The sequence below is a fragment of the Globicephala melas genome, chromosome 12, assembly GCF_963455315.2.
Source record: "Globicephala melas chromosome 12, mGloMel1.2, whole genome shotgun sequence".
Classification (NCBI taxonomy): domain Eukaryota; kingdom Metazoa; phylum Chordata; class Mammalia; order Artiodactyla; family Delphinidae; genus Globicephala; species Globicephala melas.
Window position 1 is genome coordinate 36,690,109 of NC_083325.1, and position 23,707 is coordinate 36,713,815.

The 23,707-nt window shown below is 37.5% G+C and overlaps 1 protein-coding gene across 2 annotated transcripts in view; it reads left to right on the top strand.

Annotated features, from left to right (window-relative positions):
• WDPCP (WD repeat containing planar cell polarity effector) overlaps nt 1-23,707 on the top strand; it is a 255,661-nt gene that overhangs the window by 141,729 nt on the left and 90,225 nt on the right. For both annotated transcript variants that reach the window (XM_070046891.1, XM_070046892.1), the window contains exon 10: nt 13,746-14,355. In XM_070046891.1, coding sequence (XP_069902992.1) covers nt 13,746-14,355 — 610 coding nt within the window. The remainder of the gene's footprint in view (nt 1-13,745; nt 14,356-23,707) is intronic.

The following is a 23,707-nucleotide window of genomic DNA, read 5'->3' on the forward strand; positions in this document are numbered from 1 at the left end:
AAGCCAACTAGAATTCTTTTAAATGTTCTGTTTTATAATAAAAGTAAAAATAATATAAATCAGCCTTTAGTTTTACATTACACAAATTACCTTTATTTGAAATGAGTTTATTACCTGAAATTAGGACTGTTCAAAAAGGGTATACGTATGGTCTATGTACTTCATCTCCTGGTGTCATCTAGTTTATGGACTTTGGAGTTGGATAAACCTCGGTTTGCCTGTTGGTTGACCATATACTGTGTGACTTTAATCAAATTTACTTCCTGTCAGCTTCTGCCTGCTTTTAACTAATACTATGTTCTTTGGCCTTGGGTAGATCACCTACCCTCTCTGACTGTAGTTTTCTAATTTTTAAAATGATGGATTTAAACCACATAGGTCCTGGGCAGCTCAAAAACGTGCACATCTGGATTCTGAAGCACAGGTCTGATTTAGCCATTGCGTGTTCAAACGCCTTCAGTAGATTTTGAAACTAAACTTAGCCTCGGCACTGAAAAGGTCCCCCTGACTGGCCCTGACTTACCTTTCCAATGTTATTTCTTTATACAAATCTATGTTCTAGCCAAATGGTTTACTGCTTCTTTATTTCCCACCTCCTGTCTGTACAAATTACTGGTATTTCTACCTGAAAGGCCCTTCCCTCTCTCTTTTCACATCATTCATCAACTACTGAGCATGACCATGGAGTAAGCACTGTATTTCATGCCAGGGGATATAAATACAAAACTATCCCTGCCCGCAAGGATCTTAGCGTCTACCAATGAGAGACAAATATGAAAACATGTGAGTACACTAAAGTGTTAAATAATGCTGTGGATAGAGTATGTGTAAGCTGTAGAGGAGCCAGTGGGGAATGATTGTTTCTACCTAGAGAGATAATAAGGGGGGAACTTTAAAGAGATATACAATTTGCTCAAGGTTGGTACACAATTTTACTTTTTTTTTTTTTTTTTTTGCGGTACGCGGGCCTCTCACTGCCATGGCCTCTCCCGTCGCGGAGCACAGACTCCGGATGCGCAGGCCCAGCAGCAATGGCTCACAGGCCCAACCGCTCCGCAGCATGCGGGATCCTCCCGGACCAGGGCACGAACCTGCGCCCCCTGCACTGGCAGGCAGACTCCCAACCACTGCGCCACCAGGGAAGCCCACAATTTTACTTTTTTTACTATCCTTTCTAAGTTTCATATCAAAGTTGTACTACCCCTATAGAGTGATTTGACTAGCTTTTCTCTTTTCTCCTCTCTGAACTAGTCCCAAAAGGAATTATATGATACTTGAATGTTTGGTAAAACTCATATAGAACTGCCTGGGTGTGCTGTCTTTCAAGGAAGGTAGATTTTTTATAATTGATTCCATTTTTCGAGGGTTGTTTGTTTTTCGGGAATTCTATCTTTTCCTTGAGTCATTTTCCTTAATTTGTATTTTTGGAAAATTATCCATCTTATTTAAGTATTTGAATAGATTTTCATGAAGTTGTATATAATACTTGCACCTGATTTTTAATTGTTCACCACTGACTGCATAGCTAATTTTTTGATCATAATATATTAAGATATATAATTCATTTTTTCTGACAAGTAGCTTTTGTCTTGAATTTGGCTCTTTCAATCAGTCTATCAAAATTAAACGGTTAGAGCTTCCCTGGTGGCACAGTGGTTGAGAGTCCGCCTGCCGATGCAGGGGACACGGGTTCGTGCCCCAGTCCGGGAGGATCACACATGCCGCGGAGCGGCTGGGCCTGTGAGCCATGGCTGCTGGGACTGTGCGTCCAGAGCCTATGCTCCACAACGGGAGAGGCCACAACAGTGAGAGCCCGCGTACCGCAAAAAAAAAAAAAAAATTGTTAGGAAAATTTGTAAAGATTTCTTTTTCAGAACCTCACGTGAACTTCTATATGCAAAAGGTGAATGGCTTTTGGAAGAAATGTCTGGGGAAATAATTGTTTCTTTGTGTGTGTGTGAAGACATAATCTTTAACTGTGAATTGTAGCACATTATTTAGGGTAACATGAACTAAAACCACTAGTCTATAAAAGTAATATTCAGGCATATGTCTTTAAATATTTTTTCACTAGCGACCAATAGACTCCTTGAGCTAATCCTCAGAATAAGAGATACGATATACTCTTAAACCCTAAAACTCAGACTAGAAAAGTAGCAGCCTCATAGAGAAGAAATTTAATCTTTGCATCTATTAAATGATAGAACTTAAAAAAAATAATTTCCCACCCAATTTCAATCAGAAAAGATAGTAAGCTTTTATTTGGACAATGGCAAGATCCTAGAGTAGTGGTTCTTAGCCTTGGCAACACATTACAGTCACCTGCAGAGCTTTTACAAAGGAGCCCACCCAGACCAGTTATATCAGAATCTCCAGAGGGGTAGGAGGCATCAGTATTCTCTTACAGGTTCCCTAGGTGATTCTCATGTGCATCCAAGTTGAGATCCACTGCTTTACAGCAGACTGGAAAAAAAATTTTAAGCCATCTTTTTTGCATAACAGACCATGGAAAGGATAAAGCCCACATACTGAACCAAATGAGAGTGTTAACAGTAAATTCCAAGTAGAAAATTGGCTTACCAAGCAGCAAAAAAAAAAGAAAACAAAGGAGACATAGAAGTAAGCTCTCTGTGACTGAATTATCTGTCTTTCAGAGGAGGAACATTTCTTAATTTATTTTATGGATATTAGAAAACTGCTGGTCTAATTTCACACTGCAGAGCTCTAAACAACAGTACATATCTTAATTAGAAGCACAGAACAGAGAGATTTATGTAGTTTAGGGGAAAAAAATTTGTTTTGAAAAATATACAATAGTATGAAGAAAAAGAAATTTTTTATCAGTACGATTCACTTAAAAATAGTTTTTAATGGTGTCTGTATGGATTATTGTACATAACATGGTAGTCATTTTTACTTAAATTCCTCACACTCTTTATACTTAAATTTGGAAAAGGTGATTACCGTCATCATAGAACTATTTAATTCATTAACTTTGTCAAAAATGTGGTGACAACACAACTTACTCTTTCCTTACCTTTGTATTCAAGCAGATGTTTTAGCTTTTCAGCTGTATGGATTTGTTAATGCTTTCTGAGTATGGCAGTAATTTCAAGATATCTTACTCAGAAAAGGTCACTTGAATTTGTTTAACCAAATTAATCAAAAACACATAAGCAGAGCTATTAAACCTTAAAACCTGTTGTCAGGGCTAGGGAAATACAACCTCACAAAGGTAAGTTTTTTCCCATAAAAATTAAAAACTAATTTTGCAGTGATTTAGAGGAGCAGCCAACTGATGGGAAAGTCAAAATGTGACCAACTTTTAATATAGTATAATTTGATAAAAGAAGTATTCAGAAAGCATTATTCAACTGAAAAGCCAAAATATTTAAAAGACATCTCTTCCAAAGAAATGTATGAACTGTGTTAGCTTTCAACCAGATAACCAAGATTTTTTATTTTAGGGATGATTTTTTTAAAAAATCTCTTTATTTTAAAGCACACTAAGGAAAACCACAGAGGCTAAATATATAGTTTAATGAGCTTTTACTAAGGAAACACCCCTGAACCACACTCAGGTCAAGAAATAGAACTTTGCCAGGCACCAGCAATAGCGCCACGTACTCTGTTTTGATCTCAACCCTTTCCTGGTGCCCCAAAGTAATCTCTATTGTGACTTTTACACATTTTCTCATATAGTTTTTATCACCTAAATGTGCATCCTGCAAAACTGTAGTTTAATATTATCTATTTAAAACAAGTTAATGTGTCTTTAACTCTCTTTTAATCTGCAAGTTCCCACTCCATCCCTTTTTTTTAAATTAAAATTTATCTGTTGAAACTGCAGTGTCCCACAGTCTGGATTTTGTTGTTCCATCATCATGGTGTGGTTCAACAAGTTTCTTTGTCTTTTGAAAATTCTGCAAGTTAGTAGTCAGTTTTGTCAAGACTGTGTGCAAAGGAGTGCTTTTTAATCAGAAGGCACATAATGTCAGGTTCTCTTTCTCTCTTTTGGTTGTCTCTCTTTTTTGATTTTAGCAGCTATTGATGCTTAATGCCTAGATCCAGTAATTCATGACGGTTGCAAAATGGTGATATCTAATGATATTATTTTTTTTATTAATTGTGATATTTTTATAATGAGACACTTCTACTCATCTCCTACTTGTTTTCCCAGTGGCTGGATTCATATAGTATAATCAGGATAAGCATCTGTTTCTTTTATTTACTAGTTTTCAAGATTGAATTGGTTCCCTATCACTCCCTGAAGGTAACCAATTAGTTTTTGTTTTTTAAATAGCATTATTAATTCATGGATTTAAACATTCTTGACTTAATGGGTTTCATAAATTGTAATTGTTATCCTTTTGAAAGCTCAGATTCTTAACTTTGGGCAGTGGGAGCCTCCTCAAGTTGGCTCCTCTTCTTGTCATGACCTCAGTAGTCTTGGGTAGCTTCCCTCTGTCTGGTGTAACAATACGGCCCATGCTTTCATGTACATTTCCTGCTGCAAACCTGGAATTATCGGTTTCTTCAATAAGGTCTGGTTTCTGAATCACTGAAGAAATCAAAGAGCAAATCAAAAAATGAAATGAGACATTTTTTGAGGCAAATGAAAAAGAAAATACGATGATCTAAAACCTATGGGATGCAGCAAAAGCAGTTCTAAGAGGGAAATTTATAGCGATACAAGCTTGCCACAGGAAACCAGAAAGATCTCAAGTAAACAACCAAACTTTACTCCTAAAGCAAGTAGAGAAAGAACAAACAAAACCCAAAGTTAGTAGAAGGAAAGAAATCATAAAGGTCAGGGCAAAAATAAATGAAATAGAGACTAAAAAAAAAAAGAAAAGATCAATGACACTAAAAGCTAGTTCTTTGAAATGATATGCAAAACGGATAAACCTTTAGACAGACTCATCAAGAAAAAAAGGGAGATGGTCCAAATCAATAAAATCAGAAACGAAAAAGGAGAAGTTATAATAGACACCACAGAAACACAAAGGATCATAAGAGACTACTATGAAGAACTACATGCCAATAAACTGGTACATTATAGAAGAAATGGACAAATTCTTAGAAAGGTACAATCTCTCAAGACTAAACCAGGAAGAAATAGAAAATATGAACAGACCAATTACCAGTACTGAAATCGAATCAGTAATTTTAAAACTCCCAACAAACAAAAGTCCAGGGCCAGATGGCTTCATAGGTGAATTCTACCAAACATTTAGAGAAGAGTTAACACCTATCGTCCTGAAACTATTCTAAAATATTGCAGAGGACAGAACACTTCCGAACCTTTTCTATGAGGCCACCATCACCCTGTTACTGAAACCAAAGATATCATGAAGAGAATTACAGGCCAGTTCTATGTTCACTGATGAACATAGATGCAAAAATCCTCAACAAAATACTAGCAAGCTGACTCCAACAATACATTAAAAGGATCATACACCTTGAGCAAGTGGAATTTATCCCAGGGATGCAAGGATTTTTCAGTATTCACAAATCAATCAGCGTGATACACCACATTACCAAATTGAAGAATAAAAACAATATGATCATCTCAATAGATGCAGAAAAAGCTTTTGATAAAATTCAACATCTATGATAAAAACTCTTCAGAAAGTGGATATGGAGGGAACATACCTTAGCGTAATAAGAGCCATATATGACAAACGCACAGCTAACATCCTACTCAATGGCGAAATTCTGAAAGCATTCCTTCTAAGATCAGGAACAAGACAAGGATGCCCACTCGGTCCACTTTTATTCAACATAGTTTTGGAAGTCCTAGCCACAGCAATCAGAGAAGAAAAAGAAAAGGGATACAAATTGGAAAAGAAGAAGTAAAACTGTCACTGTTTGCAGATGATATGATACTATACATAGAAAAATACTAAAGATGCTACCAGAAAACTAGTAGAGCACACCAATGAATTCGGTAAACTTGCAGGATAAAAAATTAATACACAGAAATCTCTTGCATTCCTATATACTAACAAAAGATCAGAAGGAGAAATTAAGGAAGCAGTATCATTTATCATCACATAAAAAAAATAAAATACCTAGGAATAAACCTATCTAAGGAGGCAAAAAACCTGTACTCAGAAAACTTTAAGATACTGATGAAAGAAATCAAAGATGACACAAACAGATGGAGAGATATACCATGTTCTTGGGTTGGAAGAATCAACATTGTCAAAATGACTGTAGTACCCAAAGTAATCTACAGTTTCAACACAATCCCTGTCAAATTACCAATAGCATTTTTCACAGAATTAGAACAAAAAATTTTTACAATTTGTGTGGAAACACAAAAAAATACGAATAGCCAAAACAATCTTGAGAAAGAAAAGCAGAGCTGGAGGAATCAGGCTCCCTGACTTCAGACTACAAAGCTACAGTAGTCAAAACAGTATGGTGCTGGCACAAAAACAGACATATAGATCAATGGAACAGAATAGAACGTCCAGAGATAAGCCCACCCACCTATGGCCACCTAATCTATGACAAAGCAGGCAAGGATATACAATAGAGGAAAGAAAGTCTCTTCAGTAAGTGGTGCTAGGAAAACTAGACAGCTACATTGAAAAGAATGAAATTAGAACACTTTCTAACAGCATACACACACACACACACACACACCCCCCTCAAAATGGACTAAAGTCCTAAATGTAAGACTGGACACTATAAAACTCTTAGAGAAAAACATAGGCAGAGCACTCTTTGACATAAATCGCAGCAATATCCTTTTGGATCCACTTCCTAGAGCAATGAATGTAAAAACAAAAATAAACAAGTGGCACCTAATTAAACTTAAAAGATTCTGCATAGCAAAGGAAACCATTAAAAAAATGAAAAGACAACCAGCGTACTGGGATAAAATATTTGCACACAATGCTACCGGCAAGGGATAAATTTCCAAATTATACAAACAGCTCATTCATACAGTTTAATATCAAGAAAACAACCCAATCAAAAAATGAGCAGAAGACCTAAATAGATATTTCTCCAAAGAAGACATACAGATGGCCAATAGACACATGAAAAGATACCCAACATCACTAGTTATTAGAGAAATGCAAATGAAAACTACAATGAGGTGTGACGTTACACCAGTAAGAATGGCCATCATCAAAAAATCTATAAACAATAAATGCTGGAGAGGGTGTGGAGAAAAGGGAACTGTCCTGCACTGTTGCTGGGAATATAAATTGATACAGCCACTATGGAGAACAGTATGGAGGTTCCTTAAAAAACTAGAGTTAGCATATTATCTTGAAATTCTACTACTGGTTACATCCAGAGAAAACTAATTTGAAAAGATACGTGTACCCCAATGTTCACAAGAGCGCTGTTTACAATTGCTAAGACATGGAAGCTACCTAAGTGTCCGTCGACAGATGAATGGATAAACAAGTTATGGTATATATATATATATATATATATATATATATATATATGTATGTATTTGTGTTTATATATATATAATGAAATATTATTCAGCCATAAAAAGGAATGAAACCATTTGCAACAATGTGGAGAGACTCGGATAGACCTAGAGAATAGTGTGCTTAGTGGAATAAGTCAGACAAAGAAAGACAATACTCTATATTAACACTTATATGTGGAATCTAATAAATAAAACAGATTAATATTACAAAACAGAAGCAGACTTACAGATACAGAAAACAAACTAGTGGTTACCAGTGAGGAGAGGGATGGGGGAAGGGCAAAATAGGAGTAGGGTATTAAGAAATAGGGAAATGCAGCCATTATTTCGTAATAACTTTAAATGGAGTCTAATCTATAAAAATATTGAATCACAAATATAATATTGTTAATCAGCTATACTTCAATAAATATATAGTGTTACGTTTCTTTTTTTAATCAGAATTTGGTATTAAATCTGACCTTTGCTAGCTTTTTAGAGATATCAGGGATTGGCAGTGGAGGAGAAGGAGTATAAGGGGTCCATGGTCTTACTTCCCTTTTAACCCCTTTCTCTTGGTGAAACTACAGAGCCTATTGGGAAGAGTCTTACATACTTTTGGAACTGAGGAAGCCTGGGACCCTTCTTCCTGCACCTTGGGGCTAACCTGTTCTATGCCAAGACTGCTGTCTTGCTTGGCCCCTCCTTTTAGGCTGTCCCTGTGTGAGTTCAGGTCCTATTCAGCGTCACCTGGCCTCCCAGTTTTCTGCCCTAGGGCTTCCTTTACAAATCTCTAAGCTTTCTGAAAGTATGATAATTCAACCACCATTATAGTGTGATGTTTTTTAAAATTTTTATATATTTTTTAAAAAGCTCTTACCAGCATAGTTTTTGGCTAGCTGCCTACACAGCATACACAAAAAAGTGTAAAATAGATGAGACAGTTTATTTTTTTAAGCTTATAGTCAAAATGATGACATATGATCAAAAATTAGAAGTAAATAAAAGGCCAAACGAATGTCACACATTGGCCAAGTTGGAGTGGGGAAGAGGGTATGGAAGTGAGATCTAAGGAAGGAAGGATGCTGCCCAGCTGGAAGAAATTCAGAAACTGAAATAGCATTTGGTCTAATTCTTCAAGAGTGAGTATTGTTGGTAGGAAATACTGAGTCTGTGTGGGTGAAGAGTGTGGATTTCAAGTAAATCAGTGGTCCCCAACCTTTCTGGCACCAGGGACGGGTTTCATGGAAAACAGTATTTCCATGGACCAGATGGGGGGGTGGTGTGGGGATAGTTTTGGGATGATTCAAGAGCATTACCTTTATTGTGCACTTATTTCTATTATTTCTATTATTATTACATTGTAGTATATAATGAAATATTATACAACTCACCATAATGCAGAATCAGTGGGAGCCCTGAGCTTGTTTTCCTGCAACTAGATGGTCCCATCTGGGGGTGATGGGAGACAGTGACACATGAAGTGTGTTGCTATGTCCAGGCTACTCCGTAATCTCGTTTTGGTTGCTGTCACTGCAGAAAACCCTGCTTCACAAAGACAGGATGTTAGAAATGGAAGCAGGCTTTTCAGTGCTTTTGTGGTAATCAGGCTATCCCACCTTGACTTTAATCCAGAACGTATGGAGATTTGAAGTTGTCTCAAACATACTTTTAAGGCCGCCATCATTTGCGATCTCAAGTAGTTGATCCTCTTCTAGCACGGACAAGGTCAGTTCACCTGGCTTATTCACAAATGGGTCAAGGATCCATTCCTGCCCAGTTCGGGGGTCTTGTGTGGTTGGGAAGTAATGCTCAAACTCTTTTGAAAGCTGAGATAGGTGATCATGCACCAGCTGGGACAAAGAAGTCCCTGGGCTCCGTCTCTTTCCAAATCTCTGCTAATGCTTGAAACATGTGAAAAATCCCAGTGTTCACTCGTTGCCCCTATAAATCCAGTTTGGCTTTGAATGCAGCCACATTATCTGCAGACTTGAATACAGTTGTCATTCTCCCCTGAAGTGACAGATTGAGTTTGTTGAGCAGGTTGAATATGCCACACAAGTAAGCAAGTTTTGCGACCCATTCTGTGTCACTAAAATGTGCTGCCAGTGGTGACTGTTTTTCTAAAAGAAATCTCTGGAGCGGCTCTCATAACTCAGAAACTCTGGCCAGTGATCTACCCTTAGAAGCCGTCTCACTTCTGTGTATGAGAGAAGACGTGTGCTCTGCATCCATCTCCTCACAGAGCTGCACGAACAGACGTGGGTTAAGGGCATGTACTTTAACGTGGTTGATAATTTTAATCACATCCTGCAAAACGTTGTTAAGTTCAGGTGACGTTTTCCGGCTAGCCAGCATTTCTCTATGGATGACACAGTGCGTAGACTCACATTCAGAAACGACCTCTTTGACCCGAGTAGTGAAACCAGAAAGCCGTCCAGTCATGGCAGCTGCTCCGTCCGTGCATATACCGACACAAAATGACCAATTCAGTTTTCCTGATATGTAATCATTCAAAGACTTGAATAGTTCTGCCGCTGTGGTATTGGTTGGCAACAAAAGTGCACATCGCATATTCTCATGCACATCCTCCTGAAAAATATATTGCACAAAAACAAGCATTGTTGTCTTGTCAACATCGGTAGACTCATCAACCTGGATTGCGTACCACGGTGACTCATTACTCCTCTCTAACAATTGCGCCTTAATATGCTCTGCTATTTCATCAATTCGTCTGTTATGGTGCTAGCCAAAAGAGGAACATGTGCCACCTTTTGAACTGCAGCCTCTTAAAAGTTCACGATAGATGTCCTTAGCAGCAGGCAGGATCAACTTCTTCACCAATAGTAAAGGGCTTCTTAGCTTTAGCAATGCGGTTAGCCACTAAGAATGATGCTCTCAGTGCAGACACATTTGATGAAATGGTGGCCTTCAGTAATTGCTTCTGTTCTTCGTGTTCACGTTTTTTTCTTTTGAAAAGCTCCAAAGGCTTGTCTTTTAATTCAGGGTGCTTGGTCTCCATGTGGCGAAGCAGTTTTGAAGGTTTCATGGCTTTGTTGGATAGCCGGTTGCCACATATTATACAAAGCAGGCTTGGAGAGTGTGAATCACCTGTTGCAATGAACCCATTAATTTAAGTAGGACTCTTGGTATTTTCTTTTAAATGCAGCTTTCTTTTTGTTGGTAGTCTTAGAGTCTTCTGCTGTCTTATCATTTGGTCTTTCCTCCTTTTCAAAGAAGCTCTCCAGCGACATTTGTTTTTTTTACTCATTCTGGCTAAGGTTAGCTTGTGGGCTTACCAAAACTGTGACTGAGACAAGTGCTCAGTACGGGAAAGAGGCGCAGACAGAAGTGGTAAGTAAAATAATGGGCAGGCCATGTGCAGACTAAAATAAATGTCGGATTCTGATTTAAAGCCTGCCACCAGATGCAGCTGTACAATTGAAGTACATCAACTCACTTGCCACTATAAAGCCTGCCACCAGATGCAGCTTAATTATCACTTGCCACTCACTGATAGGGTTTTGATATGTGTCTGCAAGCAATTGATTTATTATGGTCTCTGCTAATGATAATCTGTATTTGCAGCCTTTCCCCAGCGCTAGCATCACTGCCTCATCTCCACCTCAGATCATCAGGCATTAGATTCTCATAAGGAGCGTGCTACCTAGATCCCTCACATGTGCAGTTCACAGTAGGGTTCACGCTCCTATGAGCATCCAATGCCGCCGCTGATCTGACAGGAGGCGGAGCTCAGGTGGTAATGCGAACGTTCGGGAGCTGCTGTAAATACAGGTGAAGCTGCAATCGCTCTCCTGCTGCTCACCTCCTGCTGTGTGGCCCGGATCCCTCACAGGCCTCGGACTGGTACTGGCCTGTGGCCTGGGGGTTGGGGACCCCTGAGGTAAAGGACATGAGTGAAGCTGTTGAAAGATAAGCTGAGGCATAGTAAAAGTTTTCAGAGTTTGAGTAAATCGTTTCTGGTGGGGCAGTGCCAAACTGGAAGTGGTTAGGAACATCCTACTGATATGAGGCAGGGAAAAGACTGACAGTGAAAGTGCAGAAGCAAAGAAAGGAAATTATTTGATTGGCTATAGTTTAAAGCCTAATTGGCTGTTGTAATGGTTATCCTTAGTGTTTTGATTTTGTAACTTTGAGGCATTTGCAGGTTTGGGTTTTGGTTTGCTTACAGAGGTTGCAATGGAATTCGGACCTCATCAGTTGAACAGCCTCCTTGTTTAATTTAACAAGTTACAGAGCTGGGAAAATGCAGCTTTAGTTTGACCTCAGAGTAGAGTAATGAAGGGAGACTGTCGGAGATAACACTAGAATTTGCGAGTCAGGTCTTGTCCCTCCTTATGGCTTCTCATCTTGTTTAGAGGAAAAGCCAAAGTCCCGATAATGGCCTACAAGCCATTTCACAGTCTTCTCCCTCCCCCAATTCCCAGTGTTTTCTTCCTTGCTCCCTTTTATCTAGCCATGTTTGTCTCCCATTGTTCCTTCATCAGGCCAAGAGTGCTACCTTAGGATGTTTGCTTCCTCTGCCTGGAGCCTTCTTCTCCCAGGTGGCTGCATGGCTTACCCTTCACTTATTTTAGGTCAACTTTATCAGAGAGGCCTGTCCTGACTTCTATTACCTCCCCTTCCCATTCCTGTTACTTTGCTTTATTTTTCTTCATAGTACTTAGGAAGTACATATATAGGATCACTAACATCCTATGTATGTTTGTTTGTGAATTGTTACTTTGTCTTCAGCCATTAGCCTGTATGTTCTCTGAGGGTGAGGACTTACTGCTGTATCCCCAGCAGTGCCAGGACCAGTGCCTGGCATGTAGCTCATACTCAAGCATATATTAGACAAAAAAGGAAAACAAGAGCAGGAAAGTGAGTGTGAGGGAGGGAAGGGGTTGGATATGGATCCTATATTGTTTTGCATACCAGGCAGGGGAATAAAAATTTAATTTATTCGTTAGTGGTAGCTATTAAAGGGTTTGAACAGGGGAATGATAGCAAAAACATTTAGTTTAGGAAGGTTAGTTTGGTAATGATGTGTAGGATGGATTTTTAAAAAGATTCACATCAACCCCTTTTCCCTCCCCAAGTCAGTACCATGTAACATAGCTGTATGTGCTTTAAAAAAAGAAAAATTTTTTTTTGAAATAGTTTGACTCTCAAGAAACTGCTAATATAATTGCCAAAATAGGCTAAAAGCAAATTCCCTTCCTGTACCTCTTCCCCTTGTTTGCCCCAATGATAGTATCTTACATTACTGCAGTACATTGTCAAATCCTGGAACAAGACCTTGGTATAACTATTAACTCAGGTACTGGCCTTAGTTGGATTTCATCGGATTTTACATGCACTTGTGTATGTGTGTGTGTGTGCGTGCGCACATGCATAGTTCTGTGAAATTTTATCTCGTGTAGAAATGTACTTTTTAATGTTTCTAAATCTAATTTTGAAGTTTTCGACAAAGTGTTAGAAACTATCTTTGATACCACTCTCCAGGTTCTTGGCCTCCCACATTTACATATGAATAAAGTGAATGGCCTGTTGTTTTATTTCTTTGTTCTTCTGCTGTGGCGTTTCTTTGTAGCCTTTCCTTTCTGCACCAGAAATGCTTTTTAAATTTTGCCTCTCCAGTATTGCAAATCGTATTACCTACCAGGTCTTTTTTTTTTTAATTTTAAAACTAGTGCATTACCTTCTTATTTCTTTCTATTGGTCATTTATCTACTTAACAACCCTTCATATCTTTTCTGACAGTAAAATATTTCTACAGGACTGTTGACAGGGTTTTAAAGTTTTTTCCTTTGCCTACCCTGCCCAACTAATTAGAAATATATATTTCTGGTAAGTAATTTACCAATAATTTCAGAATTGGGAGGGGTAGTGGGTTGGAAGGAGATTGACTAAATTGTTTAAGTTCTTTATTCATCCTTTTAAAAATCAAACTTTTAATGTCTTTAGATATTCTGCTAGCCATATTATTTTACTAAAAGCCCACTTCATTAGTTTTTATATATCATGGGAAATATTTGTCTTTATGTTATTTACAGACTTCCTAAAACGAAGTGTTTAAGTTAAAATTTTATAGTTTAATTTCTGCAGCTGTCCTAAATATGTGCTATATATATTTATATGTGTTCTATATGAGGTATACACATACCTGCTTATATGCTGCTGATATTTAAGGTGATAGTTGATGGTATTCAATAGGATTCTAGATTAATATGCAGGGCTATGCGTGACAGCTGAAGAAAAACCAAGGTCTATATGAACATACTTGATACATTTCTTACAGGTTCTGAGTTCTGTACGCACGGAATGGGATCCACTGGATGTTCGCTTTGGCACCAAACAGCCTTATCAGGTGTTGACAGTGGAGTGCTCCATCAGTGTAGACAAAGAGCCCATGGCTGACAGTTGCATCTATGAATGTGTTCGGCACAAAATCCAGTGTGTATCAGTCACCAGAATACCACTAAGATCGAAGGCCATTAGCTGTTGCAGGAATGTTACTGAAGACAAACTGATTCTGGGCTGTGAAGATTCTTCAGTAATCCTTTATGAAACTCACCGTAGAGTGACTGTCTTAGCTCAGGCTGAAGTTCTGCCTTCATTAATAAGCTGCCACCCAAGTGGTGCCATTCTGCTAGTTGGCAGTAACCAAGGGGAGCTGCAAATTTTTGATATGGCTCTTTCTCCTATTAACATCCAGCTTTTGGCTGAAGACCGCTCACCTAGGGAGACTCTACAATTCAAAAAATTCTTTGATGTTTCTAGCAGTCTTGTTCAAATGCAGTGGATAGCTCCGCAGGTTGTTTCTAAGAAGCCTGAAAGTGGGGACATCTATGATCTCCTCTTCCTCAAGTTTGACAGAGGACCTTTGGGTGTACTTCTTTTTAAACTTGGTAAGTCAAGGAAGTTGGTGAGTAAATAAATTTTTTATGATGGTGACAATATAACTAAGACAATAAAACTATTCTTGGAATGTAGATTTTCTGTTTGTCATTCCATCAATGTGCTTGCCTTTCAAACATTTCATATAGTTTCCTTAAGAAAGCTTTGTGGATGATTTTCTAAATGTCAAGGTACATTATATATTGAAGAGTTTTGAAATTGCATTAATTTTCCATTGTGATGAATAAAAAGACTGAATTAGCCACATTTGATGCTTTCCAAAATAAACTGTCTATTAAAAAATTCCTTAAGAAATAGTACACATGAGAATATATTAAAAGTATGTCCATTACAAAATTCTGTAATACTTTTCTATTAAAATTATTTTAGATTATAAGTGTCCATTTCTTCCCAGATTGGAAATGTGTAAAGCAAGTGTTTTAAAAAAGAGAAAGGAAATATTTAGTTAGCATTTGCTAAAGATTTTAGATTAAAATATTCAAAAGTATTAATCAATATTTGGAAAAATGTGTATTAATGTATCCCATTTCAACCAGGAAGCTTTAAAGCGGAATTTCATTATTGTGATTTTTTTGCCTTTTGTAGTTTTGCATTACTGGCTATGTCCTGAAATAATATCCTTTAGGCAGTTTGTTGGGGTTTTTTTTTAGAGTTGGGTATTTATTTTTAATTTTTTGGCTGTACGTGGGCTTTCTCTAGTTGTGGAGAGCGGGGGGCTGCTCTTCGTTGCAGTGTGCAGGCTTCTCACTGCAGTGGCTTCTCTTACTGTGGAGCACGGGCTCGGTAGTTGTGCTTCTCAGGCTCTAGAGCGCAGACTCAGTAGTTGTGGCGCACAAGCTTAGTTGCTCCACGGCATGTGGATCTTCCTGGACCAGGGGTCGAACCTGTGTCCCCTGCATTGGCAGGTGGATTCTTACCACTGCACCACCAGGGAAGTCCCTTTAGGCAGTTTTGTATAATTTAACATTCTTGAAAGAACCTCACTTAGGTTTTAAAAAACCGATTTTAATTAATGCACATCACCGCAACTTGAAAACATAGAAAAGTAAATACACTTAAAAACCCCTTATAAGATTTGGCTCTGTGCTAAAAGTTAAGTTTTTAAGACATTGTAGTGTTTGTTAAATAGCTGTCAGTTTACTTTGTTTTTTTATGGATCTACTTCCCTCTGAAATTGAACACATGAAATAAATCTAATGAAAATGACTTGACTAACTTGAAAGATATCAGGGATATAATGTGAGGGCTATGTTCTTTCCACATATTAAAAATGCAACTAAATCCATTCATAATGTCAGTATTGTCCAAGAAAAAATATGTTTGGAATCTCATTTATTATGAGATAATCCAGTTCTACTTTGCCCAACTACACATTTAACAGTGATATGTCTCTATACTCAACACTTATTAAAGTGGATGTTAGATGTTTTGCATATCTGTTAAAACTCCCTCCTCCCTCCTCTTTCTCTCTCTCTCAATAACCCAAGTTACCTGTCAAACAGAAGGCTGTCTTCTGACATATACCTAGCCTTTCTTCAGCCCTGCCTTGTGGGCCTACTCACAACAGCTTTGCAAAAAGCACAGCTTTCTCTTCCTATCTCTAGCACATTTGCCTTCTTACTAAAGTAAACAGGCTCTCAGTGTAGGGATTTAGAGGGCTTCCTGCTAATTGCCAGCTTGTAAACTTAATTGGACTATCTCCCTGGGCACTGTTCCTAAATCAATTAGGCAATGAGTTGGCTGTCACCTCTTTTTCCCAAGTAGGTCTCTTGGAAGAGAATTATCCAATAGAAGTCAAGCATTCAAATGAAAAGGTGATAACTTCTGCAACTGACATTTATCATTTAAATTTTATTTTCAATATGACTGAAGTTTTATAGAATAGGGAAATTTTACAGGCTCTTTAAAGGATCTAAAGATGGAGTTTCCCAGGGTTTTTGAAAATGTATTATAAGATTAATGTTTATTACAGATTATTTTTCCTAGGAAGAGTAGATTCCTTGAAACAGTAGATTCCAGCTAACAGATCTTTTTTTTTTTTTTTTAAAGAAAACCCTGTTTAAAGAACAGATTTTTCTTAGGATCTGCTACTAAATACATCCAGAAATTTTAATATACTTCTTGAATTAACACAGTGCTGATTCTGGGCATCCATGTGGAATTTTCATGTATAATTCAAGTTACTGCATATATAAACAGGTAGTTGCCTGTGCAGTTTCCCCACTAGGGAGCATTTATGAGATATTTTTCATATGCTTGTTATGCAAGCCTTTGGAAATTTTGACATGAAAGGTGTAGCTTACAATGTAAGAAGCTGAGATAGATCATGGTTTAAAATAGAATGCTGTCATATGTAAACGTGTCAGTGGCTACTGCCAAGATGCTAAGATTTTTGGAATTTGACTCTTAGAATAGGTCAGTTAGTGTCATGTTGAAAGAAAACTCTGTTGCAAGGCTAGGGCTTCCATTCTAAATCCTTATAATTATTGCACAAATACACTGTGGTTAAAAGGCCATCACCACTGTTGTAAGAATGAGAAAAACATGTCTTCCTCAGGAGTGAGCTAGAAGTGTCATCCTCCTATGTGGAAGCAATGTGTAAAAAGCATTTCTTTACCTGACAATCATCATTCATATTTCCATATACATATACTGGGATTAAGAGGAGTCCCTAATTACTGAGATATTAAAGCTCTTCCATTCTCATCAGTACCTTTTCCAGCCTTCACTGCTGTCTTTAAACTCACATGATCAGCTAGCTCCTTGCCCTCTCAACAGAGAATCTCACCTTTTACTTGGCACTTCATTCATTTTATCTGCTCCTCACCACCCACCCAATGACTTACCTACATGTACATAAATCTTTTCAGTTTCAATTCAGTGGAAAAGGAGCCTTCCTCTTGTCTAAGACTAGTTCCAGCACTGGTTCCACTCTGGATCCCATAACATTCCCTTTGATACCTTTACTCTGTCACCTTCCCCACTCTCCCCATGAATTTTGCTACATCATCAGGTACAGGCCCAAGCCACACCATGAAACAAAGAAACATACATACATCTCTTCTTTAAAATTATTTCCCCTGTTATTAATCAAATGTTCACCTTCCTTTCATAGTCAAACGCATTGAAATAGTAGTGAACACTGAATTTCTCTGCTTCTTCACCTCCCATTCACCCCTCACAGCACCGCCTTCTGGCTCTTTTCTTCAGTGTTCTCCTGGAACTGCTCTTGGAAAGGTCACTAGTGACGTCCTACTTGATACACATATTTCTCTTATGTTACTTGATGACTTTTCAGCATTTGATGGTTTCTGACCACTTTCACCATCATAGAACTCTCATCATACTTGCTTCTATGACTCCAGATGCAACTTTTCATCACTTTTTAATGCTCTTCTTCTGCCTCCTCATGAAAATATTGAGGTTCTCTAAGGTTCCATTTTTAGCTCTCCTCCCATTTTATACAGATTGAGAGTTTATTTTTGATTTTGGTATCCTACCTCTGACTTCAGCCCAGACCACTCCTCACTCCACATCCACATATTAACGTGGCTTGCTGGATACCTCCCCCTGAATGTTCACAGGTATACAGATTTATTATGTGCAGATATGAATTCATAATCTTTTCCCCTGCTTCTCCTCCTATATTCTCCAATTTGAGGGATGGTACAGTTATTTAGACAGACAGAATCCCAAGTCAGAAATTATCCTAGAATCCTCCCTCACCCCGATGCCATATCCCATCAGCTACCAAATCCCATCAGTTCTGCCTTTCTAAATACGTACTGTCAAAAACAATTTAGTCTATTCATCCTTGCTGTCATTATCTTAATCTAGATCTTTGCTGTTTTACCATGATCAAGCAGTGGCCCTCTATCTGTAATCCTCTGTCTTCCAGTCTTCCCAACCCACCGCTCAATTAATCCCCTGAACTGCCACCAGAGTGCAGATTTGATCATGGATTCTACAGCCTGAAATCCTTCAGTGGTTAATAAGCCTGTCTGCGTCTCTGGCTTCATCTCCCCAACTGTGCTTCCCTAGTAGCTCCCCAATCACAGCATGTGCTCTCACACTCCTTCTTTCCATAGTGGTGGTGAGTATTCCATCTACCTAGAGTGCTCCCACAGTGCTTCACAGCACCTACAAAGTTAGGAAAAGGTTAAAAGTTCAAATGATGATATTAAACAAATAATTAAAGCTAATTTCTTCCCTCTCATAGGATTTTGAAAATCACAGGCAATGTGTGTGCATGTGTGTGTTTGTCACTCTATCTAAAAAACAAGTAGTCTGATTTTTCTCATAGAACTTTTGTAAGAAGTATGTGTTCTTTAAAAGAGTTATTTTTAATGAGTTATTTAAATTTTACTTTACCCAAGTGGTAATTGGTGGTAAAATATTGCTGGAAGGATATGTCAAATACTTTATTAGATGCCTAGTCATCTTAAAACTAGATCTTATATCATTTTAGATGGATTGCTGTTCCAGACAGCATTCTGCTTTCTAGAGTGATGATGGATTTTTAAATCAAGTTTATTGAGGTATAATTTACATAAAATTAATTGTACCTATTTTAAAAATGCATAGGTCAATGAGTTTTGGCAAATATGTATATCCCCATGATTACCACCACAATCAAGATGTAAAACATTTCCCTCACCCTCAAAATTCTCTCAGCCCCTTTGCAGTCAATCCCTGCCTCCCTCGAAGCTAAAGTGCATTGATCTGCTCTCTGTTATTACAGATTAGATCTGCTTTTTCTAGAATTTTATAGAAATATACTCAAGAAATAGGTCCTCTTTTGTGTCTTGCTACTTTCACTCAGTAAGTATGGAAGAGTCTGTGAGACTCTTCCATGTATATCTGTAAATTTTCACTTATATTACTGAGTAGTATTCTATTATATAGCTAAATCACAATTTGTGTATCTTTTCACATGTGGATGGACATTTGGGTTGTTTCCAAATTTAAGCCAATATCATTGAAAATGCTATGTACTTTCTTGTACCAGTCTTTGTGTCCACAAACTATGTACAAACTATGTACAAATGTATGTAAAATAGATGTATGACATCTATTTTAATTTCTCTTAGGAAAAACCTAGGAGTAGAATGGCTGGGCCATATGCTAAGTTTACGATTAACTTAAGAAGAAGCTATTTTGGAGTTCCAGTTACTCCACATCCTCACCAAAATTTGGCATTAATGGTCTTTTTAATTTTAGCCATTGTAGTAGGTGTATAGTGGTGTTAGTTGGCATTTCCCTGATGAGCCTTTGGAGCTGGTCATCTTTTATGTGTTTATTTGCCATGTATCTTCTCTGGTAAAGTATATCTTCAAATCTTTTGCCCAAGTTTAATTGGATTGTTTATTTATTATTGAGTTGTAAGAGTTTTTATATGTTCTGAACAAAAGTCCTTTGTAGGATGCTAGTATTGTGAATATTTTCTTCCATCCTGTAATTTATCTTTTCATTTTATTAACAATTTTTTAGGTAGCAGAAGTTTTAGTTTTGATGAAAGCCAGTTCTTGGATTTTTTAATTTTATGGCTTATGCTTTTTATGTGCTATCAAAGAAGTTTTTGTCGAACCCTTTTTTCTTCTAGAAATTTTATGGTTTTAGCTTTTACAATTAGGTTTATTGTCTGATACAAGTAATTTTTTCTGTATGGTGTGAGGTATGAGTTGAAATTAATTTTTTAATATGAATATTCAGTTGTTCCAGCAGCAACTGTTGGAAAGACTATCCTTCCTCCATTGAATTCCCTTGATCATATGTGTGTGTTTATCTATGAAAAGACTCTGGGGCTTCCCTGGTGGCACAGTGGTTCAGAGTCCGCCTGCCGATGCAGGGGACGCGGGTTCATGCCCCGGTGCGGGAGGATCCCACATGCCGCGGAGCGGCTGGGCCCATAAGCCATGGCCGCTGAGCTTGCGCATCCGGAGCCTATGCTCCGCGGCGGGAGAGGCCACAGCGGTGAGAGGCCCGCGTAACGCAAAAAACAACAACAACAACAAAAAAGACTCTGTTCTCGTCCACTGATCTCTATGTATATACTTTAGCGAGTACTACACTGTCTTAATTTCTGTGGCTTTACAGTAAGTCTTGAAGCCAGGACTATTAGTCCTCCAACTTTGTTCTTTATTTATTTTTTTTTTTTGATGTGGACCATTTTTAAAGTCTTTATTGCATTTGTTACAACATTGCTTCTGTTTTATGTTTTGGTTTTTTGGCCGGGAGGCATGTGGGATCTTAGCTCCCCTACCAGGGATTGAACCCGTACCCCCTGCACTGGAAGGCGAAGTCTCAACCACTGGACCACCAGGGAAGTCTCTGTTCTTCTTTTCAAAATTGTTTTGGCTACTCTAGATGTTTTGAATTTCTGTGTAAGTTTTAAAACTGACTTGTCAATTTCTACAAAAACACCTGGTGAGATTTTGATTGAGATTACATTGAATCTATAGATCAATATGGGATGGAATGGCAATTTAACAATATTGAGTCTCCCAATTTATGAACACAACATCTCTGTTTATTCAGGTCTTCTTTAATTTCTCTCAGCAGTGTTTTATAGTTTAAAGTGTAAAGATCTTGTACATAATTTCTTCATGTTTTTGGATGCTATCGTAATTAGTATTTTTAATTACAACTTTTAGTTGTTCATTGGGGTTATATAAAAATAAAATTTTAAAATATTGACCATGTATCCTGCAACACTGGTAAACTCATTTCTTAGTTGTAACTTTTTATTGTAGATTACTTAGGATTTTCTACGTAGATGACTATGACAACTTCAGTTAAAAACAAATGTTATATATTCTTATCCAACGTGTATGCCTTTTATTTTGTTTTCTTTCCTATTTTACTAGCTAGGACAGTACAATATTAAATAGAAGTGGCAAGGGAAGATATCCTTGCTTTGTTTCCAATCTTAGGTGGATAGCATTTAATCTTTCACTGTATGTATGATGTTATCGAGGTTGAGGAAGTCCCCTTCCATTCCTAGTCTGCTGATATATATTAGCATGAGTGGATGTTCAATTTTATCAAGTGCTTTTCTGCATGTATTGAAATGATTATATGTTTTTTCTGGTCATATAGTGAATTATGTTGATCAGTTTTCAGATGTTTCAGCAACCTTGCATTTGTGGGATAAATCTCTCTTGTTCATGATGTATTACCTTTTCAATATGTTGCTAGATTTGCTAATATTTTTTAAGGATTTTTGTATCTGTTTATGGGAGATAGTGGTTTGCAATTTTCTTTTTCTTTTCCTGTAATGTTTTGTCATTTTTGGTATCAGTGTAATGCTGATGTCATTAAATGAATTAGGAAATATTCCCTCCTCTTATATTTTGCGTTGTGTAGAGGTGATACTATTTCTTCTCTTATTGTTTGAGAGAATTCACCAGTGAAGGCATCTGGTTTTGTGTGTGTGTGTATGTGTAAAGGTTTTTAAACTGCAAATTCAAATTTAAATAATATAGGATCATTCAGGTTGTCTGTTCATTTCTTCTTGAATGAGCTTTGATAATTTGTATCTTTCAAGGAATCTGTTTCATTTAAGCTACATTTATTTCTGTAAAGTTAGCATATTATTCACTTATTTTTTAATGTCTGTAGTGCTATAATGATTATTCTTGATATTGATAAATGTATCTTCTCTTTTTTTTCTCAATTTGGCAGAAGTTGGTCAATTTTTTTTTTTTTTTTTTTTTTTTGCGGTACGTGGGCCTCTCACTGTTGTGGCCTCTCCCGTTGCGGAGCACAGGCTCCGGACGCGCAGGCTCAGCGGCCATGGCTCACGGGCCCAGTCGCTCCACGGCATGTGGGATCTTCCCGGACCGGGGCACGAACCCATGTCCCCTACATCGGCAGGTGGACTCTCAACCACTGCGCCACCAGGGAAGCCCCAGAAGTTGGTCAATTTTACAAATTGTTTCAGAGAACCAGCTTTTGTGTTCATTGACTTTCTCTATTATTTATTTTCATATTTTCATTATCTCCTGTTTTATTTTAGGTCTAATTTGCTCTTCTTTCTCTAGGTTCTTAATGTAGAAGCTTGGATTGTTGATTTCAGACCCTTTTTCTTTTGTAATTGAATATTTAATGCTGGTAATTTCCCTCTAAGTAATACTATAACCACAGCTACATCTCACAACTTTTGATGTTATATTTTTATTTTTATTCATTTCAAAATATTTTCTAATTCATGTTTTCTTCTTTGACCCATAGGTTATTTAGAACAGTGTTGATTAATTTCTAAATATTTAAAGATTTTCCAGATATATTTCTTTTTTTCCCACTTCCTAGTTATTTTACTACATTTTGCTATTATCTATACCCTTAAGGTTATTTACACTTATTTTATCTGTTTGGTAGAAATATTACATAACAGTGTGCAGTGGTGCATCACTTGTTCCATGACATCACATTAGTGCTTGAAATCAGCCATGGTGGGAGTATTTACATCACTTAGATTTACCAGCACACTGAGGATATAAGGGGAATATTTTCTCCCTTGAAAATCTTGGTGTATAAATCCTTAGACACTAAAAGTCATCCAGATATCTTTCTGTTTTGATATCTAATTTAGTTCTATTGTGGTCTGGGAACCTATTCTGTATACTTTCAAAGCATTTAAATTTATTGAGGCTTGTTTTATCTCGCAGAATATGCTCCATCTTGGTTGGTGTTATATGTGCACTTAAAAAGAATGTGTATTCTGCTGTTGTTGGGTGAAGCGTTGTATAGATGTCAATTAGGTCAAATTTACTGATGTTTTTCAAGTGTTTTCTATATTTACAGATTTTGTTTATAGGTTTTTTCAACTAATCAGAGAGAAGTGCTGAAATCTCCAATGATAATTGTAGATTTGACTTTCTCTCCTTTTAGTTTGATAGTTTTTGCTTTATTGTTTTAGAGCTCTGTTATTAAGAATGTTTTTTCTGGGGCTTCCATGGTGGCGCAGTGGTTGAGAGTCCGCCTGCTGATGCAGGGGACACGGGTTCGTGCCCCGGTCCGGGAGGATCCCACATACCGCGGAGCGGCTGGGCCTGTGAGCCATGGCCGCTGAGCCTGCACGCCCGGAGCCTGTGCTCCGCAACGGGAGAGGCCACAACAGTGAGAGGCCCGTGTACTGCAAAAAAAAAAAAAAAAAAAAAAAAAAGAATGTTTTTTCTTCATGAATTTTCAATGCTTTGTTATAAAATTATAGAATTCTAGGCTAATTCATTTTTATCTCTCAGCATTTTTTAAAGCCCTACTGTTGTCTCTAGCTTGCATAATTTCAGAAGCAAAGTTTGCTATTTTTTATCTTTGTTTCCCTGTTTTTATTTTATATAC